Below are 16,166 nucleotides of genomic sequence, written 5' to 3' on the forward strand. Positions count from 1 at the left end.
GGAGAGGATATTGAGTAAATTATAAAAAATAAATACATAATAAAATGTCTCGAGGAACTATAGAGAAGCAGGGAGAAGAAAGACAATATCACCAGTGTGCAAAGGACTTTCATATCTATCCACCTGCCACTCATGGTCCCAAATCCTCAGTCACTTTGTGGCAGGACACAATAATAATAAATAAATTAATTATTTATTTCTTGTCTCCAGTGTTTTGACACATAAACTCTGTGACTCTACTCACTCTCTTCCGGCAGCTGGTTCTCCATCTCGTCCGTCTCCATCTGTCTGCACCAGCCCTCCATGCGCTCCGTCTCGGCCTGCAGCAGCTTGAGGAACCAGCGGCCGTCCTGGGGGCACACCGAGCGGCCGGCCGCCTCCAGCGCCTCGTCCTGGGGCTCGACCACGCTGTCCATCCAGGGGTCCGGAGGGGGCAGGATGGAGGGGTCGAAGCCCACCTCGCCGTAGTCATCCTGGGTACAGGCGTGGTAGTGGTTCCCCGAGCCCTGGATGCTGACGGTGGAGGTGGCGGCGTCGCGGCTGTGCTGCCGTGGCATGGTGGCACAGTGCCGCGGGGGCAGCGCCGGGCCGTCCGCCGGGTCGTCCAGGTCGGCCTGCACAGCTGTGGTGACGCTGTTGGAGCGAGTCATCCTGCGGTAACTGAAGGAGAGAGAGGACAGAGAGAGAGCCTGTAAAAGCCATCCTGATCACATGATCTCACCTTCTGTTTCACTCTACCTATCAGTCTGGACTCTAAGCCGTCCACATCCATGTCAGTGGGCGGAGTACTTGCCTTGACAGACAACTTCTTCAGCCGTTGCCAAATCCAATCCAAATCCACTGGGAAGAAAGGCGAAAATGTCTTTTCCATCGAGAAACTCTGCTTGTGCTTGTTCTTGTTTAATTGTTGTTATTGAGTCTAATTCTAGAGTGAGCGTAGAGTGTTTACTCTACGAACGTTAACGTTACTGCTCACGCTCGTTGCTTCGGAAGCCGCCATATTGTTTTGCCAGTGGCAGTCCGCGATTGGTTGGGTACGTTGTCAACTACGAGGCAGGTCCCTGATTGGCCCGTGCACTGGGGCAGGCAGGAGGCCAGACTGAGCCGCAGAAGGAAACAGAATGTGAGTTCATGTGATCAGGCCAGGACAGAGAGGGAGTGCGTTTCATTTTTCCATCTGCTACTGATCTGATATCAGTGTCTTCCTTTTAGAAGTCAATTATGCTAATATTGTTGACACCCGCTTCTTGGAGGTGGTCCCAGTATGGAATTCAAATGATCACACTGATTCCATATCTGATAGCTGTGGATAGCGTTTGGAACGAGGAGAGTCTTTTGTGCGTGTGTGTGTGTGTGTGTGTGTGTGTGTGTGTGTCTTGTCACCTGGCTCATTCAAAAGCAACAGCGTGTCACACCACAGCCCGTTTGTCTGGGGCTGATGCACATGCACACACACATGCACACACACACACACACACACACACACACACCACTCACACACACACACCACTCGCACACACACACCACTCGCGCACACACACACACACACACACACACACACACACAGACACACACACACACACACACACACACACACACACACACACACACACACACGACCCTTCTCTACAGCTGGGTGTGCTGTGTCGTATTTGGCTCAGAGGCTTTGTGCCCCTGTCAGAGACTCCTTGCCAAGTCCCTCCATACTATGTGCCAAGACAGACACACACACACACACACACACTTGTGTGCAAAGATCAAAATCAACACACGCATACGCATGCGCGCGCGTACACACACACACACACACACACACACACACACACACACACACACACACACACACACACACACACGGCTTGTTCTATAGAGCTGTGATGAATGGGAGGCCAGAGGAATAGGGGTCTTAGGGGGGAAAACTGGCCAACTGACTGTGCAGTGACTAGACAGGCAGCAGTCTAATCACTGCCAGATTACAAGTTGAAGCTGTTAAAAGACTGAAAGCACATCTTTTATTAAGACATAGAAGAATCTGCCAAAACGCTGCTCATCCAATCACTTGCTCTTACATTGCACTTTGACACGAGCACAGAACAGCACACTGACAGAATCCCCACAGATGCACACAGAGAGCAGATCAAAAGAGGAACAACACACCAGTGGGCTACACATTGTCCCAACTCATGGATGCACATCCAAACCATGTCTTATTTTAGCCTTCTGGTGTATCAAACATGGATTATCATGATGTTAGAGGCCTATGTGTAAGTCATGTCTGCTTTTCCATATTTGTGACTACCTCAGCTGTCAACAAACAGGTACACACTTTGCAAAGCCAACAGCCATGAAGAGAGACTGGTAGCAGCCATGAAGACAGACTGGTAGCAGCCATGAAGACAGACTGGTAGCAGCCATGAAGAGAGACTGGTAGCAGCCATGAAGACAGACTGGTAGCAGCCATGAAGAGAGACTGGTAGCAGCCATGAAGACAGACTGGTAGCAGCCATGAAGACAGACTGGTAGCAGCCATGAAGAGAGACTGGTAGCAGCCATGAAGAGAGACTGGTAGCAGCCATGAAGAGAGACTGGTAGCAGCCATGAAGACAGACTGGTAGCAGCCATGAAGAGAGACTGGTAGCAGCCATGAAGAGAGACTGGTCTGGTAGCAGCCATGAAGAGAGACTGGTAGCAGCCATGAAGAGCAGCCATGAAGAGAGACTGGTAGCAGCCATGAAGAGAGACTGGTAGCAGCCATGAAGACAGACTGGTAGCAGCCACGAAGACAGACTGGTAGCAGCCATGAAGACAGACTGGTAGCAGCCATGAAGAGAGACTGGTCTGGTAGCAGCCATGAAGAGAGACTGGTAGCAGCCATGAAGAGAGACTGGTAGCAGCCATGAAGAGAGACTGGTAGCAGCCATGAAGACAGACTGGTAGCAGCCATGAAGAGAGACTGGTAGCAGCCATGAAGAGAGACTGGTCTGGTAGCAGCCATGAAGAGAGACTGGTAGCAGCCATGAAGAGAGACTGGTAGCAGCCATGAAGACAGACTGGTAGCAGCCATGAAGACAGACTGGTAGCAGCCATGAAGACAGACTGGTAGCAGCCATGAAGACAGACTGGTAGCAGCCATGAAGAGAGACTGGTAGCAGCCATGAAGACAGACTGGTAGCAGCCATGAAGAGAGACTGGTAGCAGCCATGAAGACAGACTGGTAGCAGCTCAGTTCAGTTTATAGACCCTTATCACACAAGCATGTCTCAAAGGCTTTACATTGCATCATCACAGTCCTACTGTACTGTATACTACATCACACACAACATACGTTACATGCATCATATTCATACTACACATTTTACTACATTATATACATAATGATACTACACACAAACACAGTTTAGACTGTGGGAGGAAACCCACACTAACATGGGGACAACATGCAAACTGCACAGAGAAAGGACCGGGTGGAGATTCGAACCCACAACTTTCTTGCTGTGAGGTGACAGCTCTAATCTAGTCTCATGTGGTCAGAACGTTTGACATCAGCAGGGTCTGAATCACAAGTCAGTATTTCCAGGTTTTGCCAGAGAAATCTCCTGGCTCCAATAGTATCATGACAGAAGGCCGGCTCTCTGCGTGCATTGGTGCATCGTTCAAAATGTACTGCCCACGAGATGCGTCACGCAAATAAGGAGGTCCGTGGTTGCTCAATTCATATGCCTGTCATGCATCTTGCTTTTGTCTTAGGAGGCGGGCCTTAGCCACTTTTCAACAGTTGTGACCAGATGTAGATATCTATCTACGTCTGTCTACTGCGAGACTACTGCTAATCAGTCGCCCCTATGTTAGATCCCCACAACCCTCTCACACATGACCCTCGACTTGACCTGCCCGCAGCGTGACACGCACAAATCAGTCTAGCTCCATCACCTCTGCCTTGGCCCATCTCCGGACACTCAGTCCTCCTCCATCACCTCTGCCTTGGCCCATCTCCGGACACTCAGTCCTCCTCCATCACCTCTGCCTCGACACATCTCCGGACACTCAGTCCTCCTCCATCACCTCTGCCTTGGCCCATCTCCGGACACTCAGTCCTCCTCCATCACCTCTGCCTTGGCCCATCTCCGGACACTCAGTCCTCCTCCATCACCTCTGCCTCGACACATCTCCGGACACTCAGTCCTCCTCCATCACCTCTGCCTTGGCCCATCTCCGGACACTCAGTCCTCCTCCATCACCTCTGCCTCGACACATCTCCGGACACTCAGTCCTCCTCCATCACCTCTGCCTCGATACATCTCCGGACACTCAGTCCTCCTCCATCACCTCTGCCTCGATACATCTCCGGACACTCAGTCCTCCTCCATCACCTCTGCCTCGACACATCTCCGGACACTCAGTCCTCCTCCATCACCTCTGCCTCGACACATCTCCAGACACTCAGTCCTCCTCCATCACCTCTGCCTCGACACATCTCCGGACACTCAGTCCTCCTCCATCACCTCTGCCTCGACACATCTCCGGACACTCAGTCTTCCTCCATCACCTCTGCCTCGGCCCATCTCCAGACACTCAGTCCTCCTCCATCACGTCTGCCTCGGCCCATCTCCGGACACTCTACCTCTCCATCTTCCTGACTCTACCTCTCCATCTGCCCCTCCCCTTTCCCATTCATCTCTTCTCTTCCGTGAACAGAGAGAGAGAGAGAGAGGGCAAGGGAGTGGCTTTTGGGGTAGATCAAACGGTGTGTGTGTGTGTGTGTGTGTGTGTGTGTGTGTGTGTGTGCGCGTGTGTAGTGTACGTACCAGTGCCTGCGAGTGTGTGTGTGTGTGTGCACAGCAGTTAAAGAGTAACTCCTCTGAGCAGGTGTTCGGCTCTAATGACCTCAGCCTGCTTTCTATCAGCCCGCTAACAACTTCCTGCAGGGGCAGAGACAGGCAAGGCCAAACACAGCCCAGACAGAGAGACAGAGAGTGAGAGAGAGAGAGGGAGGGAAGGGGGGGGGGGGGAGAGAGAGAGAGACAGAGAGAGAGGGAGGGAGGGGGGAGAGAGAGAGATGGAGGGGGGAGAGAAAGAGGGGGGATGAAGGGGAGAGAGAGAGAGGGAGGGAGAGAGATGGAGGGAGGGAGAGAGAGAGAGGGAGGGAGAGAGGGGGAGGGAGGGAGCGAGACAGAGAGAGGGAGATGGAGGGAGAGAGAGAGGGAGGGGAGGATGTAGGGGAGAGAGAGACAGAGAGAGAGGCATATTGATAGATAGGAGGTAACAAAACAACAGAGAAGGAAAACAATAGAGGAGAGCAGAGGGACTGTGAAAGAGTAGCTGGTAAAAACATATAAGTGACGTGTAAAGAGAAAAAAGGAAGACAGAAACAGAATATGAGAGGGAATGAAAAGGCACGTTCTTGTTCTACTCGTGTGTGTATATAGCAGAACACGTTCTTGTTCTACTCGTGTGTGTATATAGCAGAACACGTTCTTGTTCTACTCGTGTGTGTATATAGCAGAACACGTTCTTGTTCTACTCGTGTGTGTATATAGCAGAACACGTTCTTGTTCTACTCGTGTGTGTATATAGCAGAACACGTTCTTGTTCTACTCGTGTGTGTATATAGCAGAACACGTTCTTGTTCAACTCGTGTGTGTATATAGCAGAACACGTTCTTGTTCTACTCGTGTGTGTATATAGCAGAACACGTTCTTGTTCTACTCGTGTGTGTATATAGCAGAACACGTTCTTGTTCCACTCGTGTGTGTATATAGCAGAGCACGTTCTTGTTCTACTCGTGTGTGTATATAGCAGAGCACGTTCTTGTTCTACTCGTGTGTGTATATAGCAGAACACGTTCTTGTTCCACTCGTGTGTGTACATAGCAGAGCACGTTCTTGTTCTACTCGTGTGTGTATATAGCAGAACACGTTCTTGTTCCACTCGTGTGTGCATATAGCAGAGCACGTTCTTGTTCTACTTGTGTGTGTATATAGCAGAACACGTTCTTGTTCTACTCGTGTGTGTATATAGCAGAACACGTTCTTGTTCCACTCATGTGTTCTACTCGTGTGTGTATATAGCAGAACACGTTCTTGTTCTACTCGTGTGTGTATATAGCAGAACACGTTCTTGTTCTACTCGTGTGTGTATATAGCAGAACACGTTCTTGTTCTACTCGTGTGTGTATATAGCAGAACACGTTCTTGTTCAACTCGTGTGTGTATATAGCAGAACACGTTCTTGTTCTACTCGTGTGTGTATATAGCAGAACACGTTCTTGTTCTACTCGTGTGTGTATATAGCAGAACACGTTCTTGTTCTACTCGTGTGTGTATATAGCAGAACACGTTCTTGTTCTACTCGTGTGTGTATATAGCAGAACACGTTCTTGTTCTACTCGTGTGTGTATATAGCAGAACACGTTCTTGTTCTACTCGTGTGTGTATATAGCAGAACACGTTCTTGTTCTACTCGTGTGTGTATATAGCAGAACACGTTCTTGTTCCACTCATGTGTGTATATAGCAGAACACGTTCTTGTTCTACTCGTGTGTGTATATAGCAGAACACGTTCTTGTTCCACTCATGTGTGTATATAGCAGAACACGTTCTTGTTCTACTCGTGTGTGTATATAGCAGAACACGTTCTTGTTCCAGTCGTGTGTGTATATAGCAGAACACGTTCTTGTTCCACTCGTGTGTGTATATAGCAGAACACGTTCTTGTTCTACTCGTGTGTGTATATAGCAGAAAGCTGTAAATCACACTAGAGCTAATAGAGAGGGAGTCTTGCATTCCATAAGCTGCCTCCTTCGGACAGCCTCTATACCTCTGGGCACTTTGCTTCAATGCATTGCTATTTTCCGTCCATTTAGAGAGAAAAAAGTTCAAACTAGAAACACAAAGACCTGAAATAATAGCTAAAAACACACAAAGAGCACACAACTACTAATGTGGAGATATGATGGTGGTCTGAACAAGGTAGAAGACTGAGGAACAATGAAAAGAATACAGTACATAGGGGACAGTACATAGGGGCGTCTGGGTAGTGTGCAGTGGTTCTCAAATGGGGGTCCGCGGACCCCCAGGGTCTTTGCCAGGGGGTCCGCGAAAAGTTTTCAGGTAAAATTTTTTTTTTTTTTTTTATGCTACATGTTACTTATTCCTTCTCAAACTACTTCCTACATGGTGCTAGTCTATCAAAATATCTTGGCTGTCATTGATTGTGTTGCATAGTGGTTTTCTGTACTGTTGACAAATTGTGATATTGTAAGTCGCTTTGGACAAAACAAAAGCGTCTGCTAAATGACGTAATGTAAATGTAATGTAAAAAAAAAATGTATATATATTTTTTTGCAAAATCTTCATAGTTCAACGAAAATAGTTTATGCTTTAAATCTAAAATGGTTCATGGATTACATTCTAATAACAAACCTATCCAATTAAAAGTCGAGCACGTTACCGTGGAAACAATTAAGCTTAGCCCAAAATCACAAATCAGAATGAGGGGGTCCCCGGTATATTTTCTATCTTGTAAGGGGTCCTTGGCTGAAAAACATTTGAGAACCTCTGGTGTAGAGGTACCTCGCCTCCCACCGAGGAGACCCGGGTTCAATTCCCGGTAGCGGTACTTCCGGCTTGGTCAGACGTTCCTACAGACACAATTGGGTCGTGTCTGCGGGTGGGAAGCCGGTGGGGTACGAGTCCTGGTCGCTGCACTAGCGCCTCCTCTGGTCGGCTGGGGTACCTGTTCGGGGGGAGTGCTTACTGGGGGGAATAGCATGATCCTCCCATGCGCTACGTCCTGCCGGTGAAAGTCCTCGCTAGGTGAAAAGAAGCGGCTGGCGACTGCACATGTATCGGAGGCAGGCTCCTCCAGAGGCAGGTGGAGGAGCCATGACTGGGACAGCAGGGCGAATTGGCCCAGTACAATTGGGGATCAGAAAAAAATAAATAAAAAATAAATACAGTACACACATGCTTTATGCTTATGGACCACAAATCAACACTCAGCAGTCGTATAGACCTGAGGCATTTCACTGTTTGTTTGTCTTATCCCAGACTCAGTCAGTTTTGGACACGGACGAAAAAGCCAGGGAGGTCTTAGCCAGGTGAAGTTGACTTTTCAAGATGGCTGTGCATATGGTTTAGTCACTATAGACCATGTAACATTCCACTTACCCTGTGACTGCAAAGCCACCTGGTGACCACCAACCCAAACCTGACATCATGTCTTGGGAATCAATCAATTCATCCATCAAATGGTATCTAGCCTGCATAACGCAATTCAGGGATCTTTTCATATGTTTTCGTTTTTTCTGAGCACATCCTCAAATCACCGAGCAAGGTTCACTTGTATACTGTACATCTGTGTGGGAGTAAATATGTGATGCATGAATAAAAGCAACATCTCCCGACATGCCTGGGCAGAGAGAAATGCAGGTAAAGTCTATGTAAAGACAGGCGGCTCGTTTGTAGCATTCATCTCCTTCTGCAGCTCTCCTCCACTCCCTTTCTGCTAGAGAGAGGCCTCATCTGAGTTCAAACTGCAAGGTGAGGTTATGACCTGCTACGACTGCTACAAATAAACACACACGCACATGAGGACACACACACACAATCTCACACACACACACACACACACACACACACACACACACACACACACACACACACACACACACACACACACACACACACACAATATACACAAGTATAGATAGTGAGGACATTAATTGACGCATTCCTAGCCCCTAAAGTGGAAAACACTACAACGTCAAAGCCCTCGTCATATGCACTGAGGCCTACACCGCAGCCGGCGAGCCTGCTGGCACAACCTGCGTGCAGCTCCTCGAAAATGGGACTCAATGCAGCGGACGTGACGTATAATAAAAGGTAGATGGGGAGATAACAGGAGAGAACGAAAGCTATTACCAAGTATATGCACTACATTCTGGTGGCTGTGGCTCAGGAGGTAGAGCAGGTCGTCCACCAATCAGAAGGTCGGTGGCTCCTCCAGTCCGCATGTCGAAGTGTCCTTGGACAAGACACTGAACCCCAAATTGCTCCCGATGGCTGTGCTAGCACCCTGCGTGGCAGCTGGCCGCCTTCGGTGTGTGAATGGGTGAATGTAGGCACATTGTAAAGTGCTTTGGATAAAAGCGCTATATAAATGCAGTCCATTTACCATTTACATTCTCTTCTTGGTCTACCTTCTAGTCACTGACATCCGCGTGAAATCACACAATTTACTAATTTTTCTAGGGACTCCCTTGCGACCCCCTCATCAAGCTAACGTTTGAGTATACTGTATAGGTTTAGCTGCCATCGGCAACACTCCAAGTCGAGGGTGCCTAACATTACACCACCTAGACCCAATTCTAACCTACCCCTTCAAAGCCCTTTGAAGGTGTGTGAGAAAGTGAGGAGGATCAGTCAAAATGTCACTTTCCTAAAATGTCCTCACTTCCCAGGTATAAAACTCAAATTGGTCCTCACTAAAATAGCTATACAAACACACACACACACACACACACACACACACACACACACACACACACACACACACACACACACACACACACACACACACACACACACACACACACACACAAACAAACAAACAAACAAACAAACAGGGGAGTTTGAGTGCGGGGGCAAGGCCACGGGAGTTTGGCACTCTCACCGTCTGGAAATCTAATGCCCAGACCTCCCAGGACAAGACACGCACGCATTCACACGCACACACATGCACACACAAGCATGCATGCACACACACACACACGCGCGCGCGCGTGCGCGCACGCACGGACACGCATACACATGCTCAAATGCATGCCAACAGGTAAACAATCAAACATGCACCAACAAAAACACCCACCCAGCCAGCCACTCCAAACATTAACTAGTGAAATGCTGCATCGCGGCCAGGCCCCATGGCCAGGCCCCATGGCCAGGCCCCATGGCCAGGCCCCATGGCCAGGCTTGGGCAGACAGCAGATTTGTAGGTGTCTCTGGAGGAGTTAATATTTGCCTTGGCAACTCAGGAAGTCAGCCTCTTCTCTCAAAGCTTGGTCAGTCAGCTGAGACCTCCTCTCTCAGAAAGCCCCTCAATCACACTCACACGCTCTCACACTCACACTCACACACACACACACACACACACACACACACACACACACACACACACACACACACACACAGTGTTCCCTCACACTGATGTGTATGTATGAGCGTGAGTGAGTGTTCCCTCACACTGATGTGTATGTATGAGCATCAGTGAGTGTTCCTCACACTGATGTGTATGTATGAGCGTCAGTGAGTGTTCCCTCACACTGATGTGTATGTATGAGCATCAGTGAGTGTTCCTCACACTGATGTGTATGTATGAGCATCAGTGAGTGTTCCCTCACACTGATGTGTATGTATGAGCATCAGTGAGTGTTCCCTCACACTGATGTGTTAGTATGAGCGTGAGTGAGTGTTCCCTCACACTGATGTGTTAGTATGAGCGTGAGTGAGTGTTCCCTCACACTGATGTGTATGTATGAGCGTGAGTTCCCTCACACTGATGTGTATGTATGAGCATCAGTGAGTGTTCCTCACACTGATGTGTTAGTATGAGCGTCAGTGAGTGTTCCCTCACACTGATGTGTATGTATGAGCATCAGTGAGTGTTCCCTCACACTGATGTGTATGTATGAGCATCAGTGAGTGTTCCCTCACACTGATGTGTATGTATGAGCATCAGTGAGTGTTCCCTCACACTGATGTGTATGTATGAGCATCAGTGAGTGTTCCTCACACTGATGTGTATGTATGAGCATCAGTGAGTGTTCCCTCACACTGATGTGTATGTATGAGCATCAGTGAGTGTTCCCTCACACTGATGTGTATGTATGAGCATCAGTGAGTGTTCCTCACACTGATGTGTATGTATGAGCATCAGTGAGTGTTCCCTCACACTGATGTGTATGTATGAGCATCAGTGAGTGTTCCCTCACACTGATGTGTATGTATGAGCATCAGTGAGTGTTCCTCACACTGATGTGTTAGTATGAGCATCAGTGAGTGTTCCCTCACACTGATGTGTATGTATGAGCATCAGTGAGTGTTCCCTCACACTGATGTGTATGTATGAGCATCAGTGAGTGTTCCCTCACACTGATGTGTATGTATGAGCATCAGTGAGTGTTCCCTCACACTGATGTGTTAGTATGAGCATCAGTGAGTGTTCCCTCACACTGATGTGTATGTATGAGCATCAGTGAGTGTTCCCTCACACTGATGTGTATGTATGAGCATCAGTGAGTGTTCCCTCACACTGATGTGTATGTATGAGCATCAGTGAGTGTTCCTCACACTGATGTGTATGTATGAGCATCAGTGAGTGTTCCCTCACACTGATGTGTATGTATGAGCATCAGTGAGTGTTCCCTCACACTGATGTGTTAGTATGAGCGTCAGTGAGTGTTCCCTCACACTGATGTGTATGTATGAGCGTCAGTGAGTGTTCCCTCACACTGATGTGTATGTATGAGCGTCAGTGAGTGTTCCCTCACACTGATGTGTATGTATGAGCATCAGTGAGTGTTCCTCACACTGATGTGTTAGTATGAGCATCAGTGAGTGTTCCCTCACACTGATGTGTATGTATGAGCGTCAGTGAGTGTTCCCTCACACTGATGTGTATGTATGAGCATCAGTGAGTGTTCCTCACACTGATGTGTTAGTATGAGCATCAGTGAGTGTTCCCTCACACTGATGTGTATGTATGAGCGTCAGTGAGTGTTCCCTCACACTGATGTGTATGTATGAGCATCAGTGAGTGTTCCCTCACACTGATGTGTTAGTATGAGCGTCAGTGAGTGTTCCCTCACACTGATGTGTATGTATGAGCATCAGTGAGTGTTCCCTCACACTGATGTGTATGTATGAGCGTCAGTGAGTGTTCCCTCACACTGATGTGTATGTATGAGCATCAGTGAGTGTTCCCTCACACTGATGTGTATGTATGAGCGTCAGTGAGTGTTCCCTCACACTGATGTGTATGTATGAGCGTCAGTGAGTGTTCCCTCACACTGATGTGTATGTATGAGCGTCAGTGAGTGTTCCCTCACACTGATGTGTTAGTATGAGCATCAGTGAGTGTTCCCTCACACTGATGTGTATGTATGAGCGTCAGTGAGTGTTCCCTCACACTGATGTGTATGTATGAGCGTCAGTGAGTGTTCCCTCACACTGATGTGTATGTATGAGCGTCAGTGAGTGTTCCCTCACACTGATGTGTATGTATGAGCGTCAGTGAGTGTTCCCTCACACTGATGTGTATGTATGAGCGTCAGTGAGTGTTCCCTCACACTGATGTGTATGTATGAGCGTGAGTGAGTGTTCCCTCACACTGATGTGTATGTATGAGCATCAGTGAGTGTTCCCTCACACTGATGTGTATGTATGAGCATCAGTGAGTGTTCCCTCACACTGATGTGTATGTATGAGCATCAGTGAGTGTTCCCTCACACTGATGTGTATGTATGAGCATCAGTGAGTGTTCCCTCACACTGATGTGTATGTATGAGCGTGAGGTTTTAAGTGTGGAGTCAGCCCTCAGACTGACCTTTTGATTGAGGTGATGTCTCAGTTTGAATTGCCGCAGCAGGTCTCTTGGCCACAGTATGAGAAGCCAGCATGGTGGCTAAATTAGTCATCTTCCCTCCACCAAACAGAGGGGTCAGTGTTTTGACAGGACGCACGCAGGCAGGCGTTACTGGCACACAAGCCATAAATGCCTGCGTGACTTTTCGCACAACTCCCGGGACAGTTCCCGCCAGAGTAACTAAGACATGACAGGCCTGCTGCAATGTGAGCTAACCTGTAGCCTGCATACTAGGCTGCTTCAAACCAGCAACTTTAGCCTGGAAGATAGGCTGTAGTCTGTAGTGACAGGCTGTAGATGACAGCACACCCTCTCTCTCAGAACTAAACAAATCCCTAAAAGTCCCTCCCTCTCTCTCTCTCTCTCTCTCTCTCCCTCCCACACAGAGCTGTAAAAGTAGCCTGCTCCCTGAATCACAATGACTGGAGCAACAGATGGCTGTCAACTCAGCCCTCCACCTCCCCGGCTCCCCACACCACATCCTCTGGCCCAGCTGTCACTCGGGGCCCCTGGCTGAGGGCTTTCTGACGCCAGCCTCCCCTGAGCTGGGGACAGCTGCTGCGGGGAAGCTAGAGCAGGGGGCCAAGCACTCCTTCCACATTACTACAAACCTCTCTCTGTCTCCACAAGCCCATGCTCTCTCTCTCACATTCATCCCATCTGACTTATCCAATTTCACTTGTGTGGCCTCATGCTCTCTCTCTCTTCTCTCTCTCTCTCTCTCTCTACTCACCATCGCTCATCCTCCACCTGGATGCCTATGGACTGGAACTTGGCCTGTTCTTCTGTTGGTGCTGCTTCCTCTGGCTCCACCTATACAGCAGCAGGGGTGGAGAGGAGGAGTGGTGGCTTAGGTGCCGTGTCCACAGAGAGCATTATTTTAGCTGCCAGTACCTTTCTGCAATTCATTTTCTATGGTAAAGACATGCTAAGAGTGCTCCTCTTCCTAGCGCCACACTTGGTGTTTCAGCGCTCTCGGCGGCTAGCGTTTTTGGACGGAGCACTCTGGGCATCTTAAGTAGAAAATATTTCAACTTTTGGAGAAGAGCGCTGCTCATCAATGTCACTTTTTTCGACAGACAAATCAAAATCGAGGAAGAGGCGTGACTAAAAGATAAACAAACATGGCGGAGGAGAGGCTCTGGGTGAGAATTATTAATTGTATTCTCTTGTTGGGTTGATGTTAGTGTGGTGTCCGAGGTGTGGCTTCGAACCTAGGATCTCTGGAGCCCCACGAAGCATTGCAACTGCAAGACTTATCCACTCGGTCGAAGGGCCAGCCCGCTAGCCGAGTGGTACTAAGTGATACAGAGCCTAGCTTGCTATTTACCTTGTATGCTAGCTAGCTAACGTTAGCTACTAACTGTCAGAGTCACCTCCATGCGCTGTATGCCTGTACGTGTTGGAAGCGTTCAAGCCATAAAAAAACTAACAATCTGGGCACCCAGAGTCTATCAGTCTGACGACTCTGGGACAGACGGACGATATTTCAGGGTTTCCGGTGTTGATATGACTTGATATGAGATATGTCTGCACCAAGACTTCCTGTTCCGTGAACTGCGGTCATTGTCATTGTCTGATTGAGGCGAGAATGGAGTTGGAGCTGATCCATTGTAGGTGTTTCAGGTCCAGACAGTATCAGGCTAATAATAATAATATATAGATTGTAGGTGTTTCAGGTCCAGACAGTATCAGGCTAATCATAATAATATATAGATTGTAGGTGTTTCAGGTCCAGACAGTATCAGGCTAATCATAATAATATATAGATTGTAGGTGTTTCAGGTCCAGACAGTATCAGGCTAATCATAATAATATATAGATTGTAGGTGTTTCAGGTCCAGACAGTATCAGGCTAATCATAATAATATATAGATTGTAGGTGTTTCAGGTCCAGACAGTATCAGGCTAATCATAATAATATATAGATTGTAGGTGTTTCAGGTCCAGACAGTATCAGGCTAATAATAATATATAGATTGTAGGTGTTTCAGGTCCAGACAGTATCAGGCTAATCATAATAATATATAGATTGTAGGTGTTTCAGGTCCAGACAGTATCAGGCTAATAATAATAATATATAGATTGTAGGTGTTTCAGGTCCAGACAGTATCAGGCTAATAATAATAATATATAGATTGTAGGTGTTTCAGGTCCAGACAGTATCAGGCTAATAATAATAATATATAGATTGTAGGTGTTTCAGGTCCAGACAGTATCAGGCTAATAATAATAATATATAGATTGTAGGTGTTTCAGGTCCAGACAGTATCAGGCTAATCATAATATATAGATTGTAGGTGTTTCAGGTCCAGACAGTATCAGGCTAATCATAATAATATATAGATTGTAGGTGTTTCAGGTCCAGACAGTATCAGGCTAATAATAATAATATATAGATTGTAGGTGTTTCAGGTCCAGACAGTATCAGGCTAATCATAATAATATATAGATTGTAGGTGTTTCAGGTCCAGACAGTATCAGGCTAATAATAATAATATATAGATTGTAGGTGTTTCAGGTCCAGACAGTATCAGGCTAATAATAATAATATATAGATTGTAGGTGTTTCAGGTCCAGACAGTATCAGGCTAATAATAATAATATATAGATTGTAGGTGTTTCAGGTCCAGACAGTATCAGGCTAATAATAATAATATATAGATTGTAGGTGTTTCAGGTCCAGACAGTATCAGGCTAATCATAATAATATATAGATTGTAGGTGTTTCAGGTCCAGACAGTATCAGGCTAATAATAATAATATATAGATTGTAGGTGTTTCAGGTCCAGACAGTATCAGGCTAATCATAATAATATATAGATTGTAGGTGTTTCAGGTCCAGACAGTATCAGGCTAATAATAATAATATATAGATTGTAGGTGTTTCAGGTCCAGACAGTATCAGGCTAATCATAATAATATATAGATTGTAGGTGTTTCAGGTCCAGACAGTATCAGGCTAATCATAATAATATATAGATTGTAGGTGTTTCAGGTCCAGACAGTATCAGGCTAATAATAATAATATATAGATTGTAGGTGTTTCAGGTCCAGACAGTATCAGGCTAATCATAATAATATATAGATTGTAGGTGTTTCAGGTCCAGACAGTATCAGGCTAATAATAATAATATATAGATTGTAGGTGTTTCAGGTCCAGACAGTATCAGGCTAATCATAATAATATATAGATTGTAGGTGTTTCAGGTCCAGACAGTATCAGGCTAATAATAATAATATATAGATTGTAGGTGTTTCAGGTCCAGACAGTATCAGGCTAATAATAATAATATATAGATTGTAGGTGTTTCAGGTCCAGACAGTATCAGGCTAATAATAATAATATATAGATTGTAGGTGTTTCAGGTCCAGACAGTATCAGGCTAATCATAATAATATATAGATTGTAGGTGTTTCAGGTCCAGACAGTATCAGGCTAATCATAATAATATATAGATTGTAGGTGTTTCAGGTCCAGACAGTATCAGGCTAATCATAATAATATATAGATTGTAGGTGTT

General features: G+C 46.7%; 1 protein-coding gene across 4 annotated transcripts in view; it reads right to left on the reverse strand.

Annotated features, from left to right (window-relative positions):
- dlgap1b (discs, large homolog-associated protein 1b) overlaps positions 1-16,166 on the reverse strand; it is a gene marked incomplete at both ends in the record, with an annotated part of 94,932 nt that overhangs the window by 3,358 nt on the left and 75,408 nt on the right. For 3 of the 4 annotated variants that reach the window (XM_083653622.1, XM_083653620.1, XM_083653619.1), the window contains 2 exons: positions 245-660; positions 13,376-13,455. In XM_083653622.1, the coding sequence (XP_083509748.1) occupies positions 245-660; positions 13,376-13,455 (496 nt within the window). The remainder of the gene's footprint in view (positions 1-244; positions 661-13,375; positions 13,456-16,166) is intronic. The other variant, XM_083653621.1, reaches the window with a different exon arrangement.

Source organism: Poromitra crassiceps (assembly GCF_964638095.1).
Source record: "Poromitra crassiceps genome assembly, chromosome: 2".
NCBI classification, from domain to species: domain Eukaryota; kingdom Metazoa; phylum Chordata; class Actinopteri; order Beryciformes; family Melamphaidae; genus Poromitra; species Poromitra crassiceps.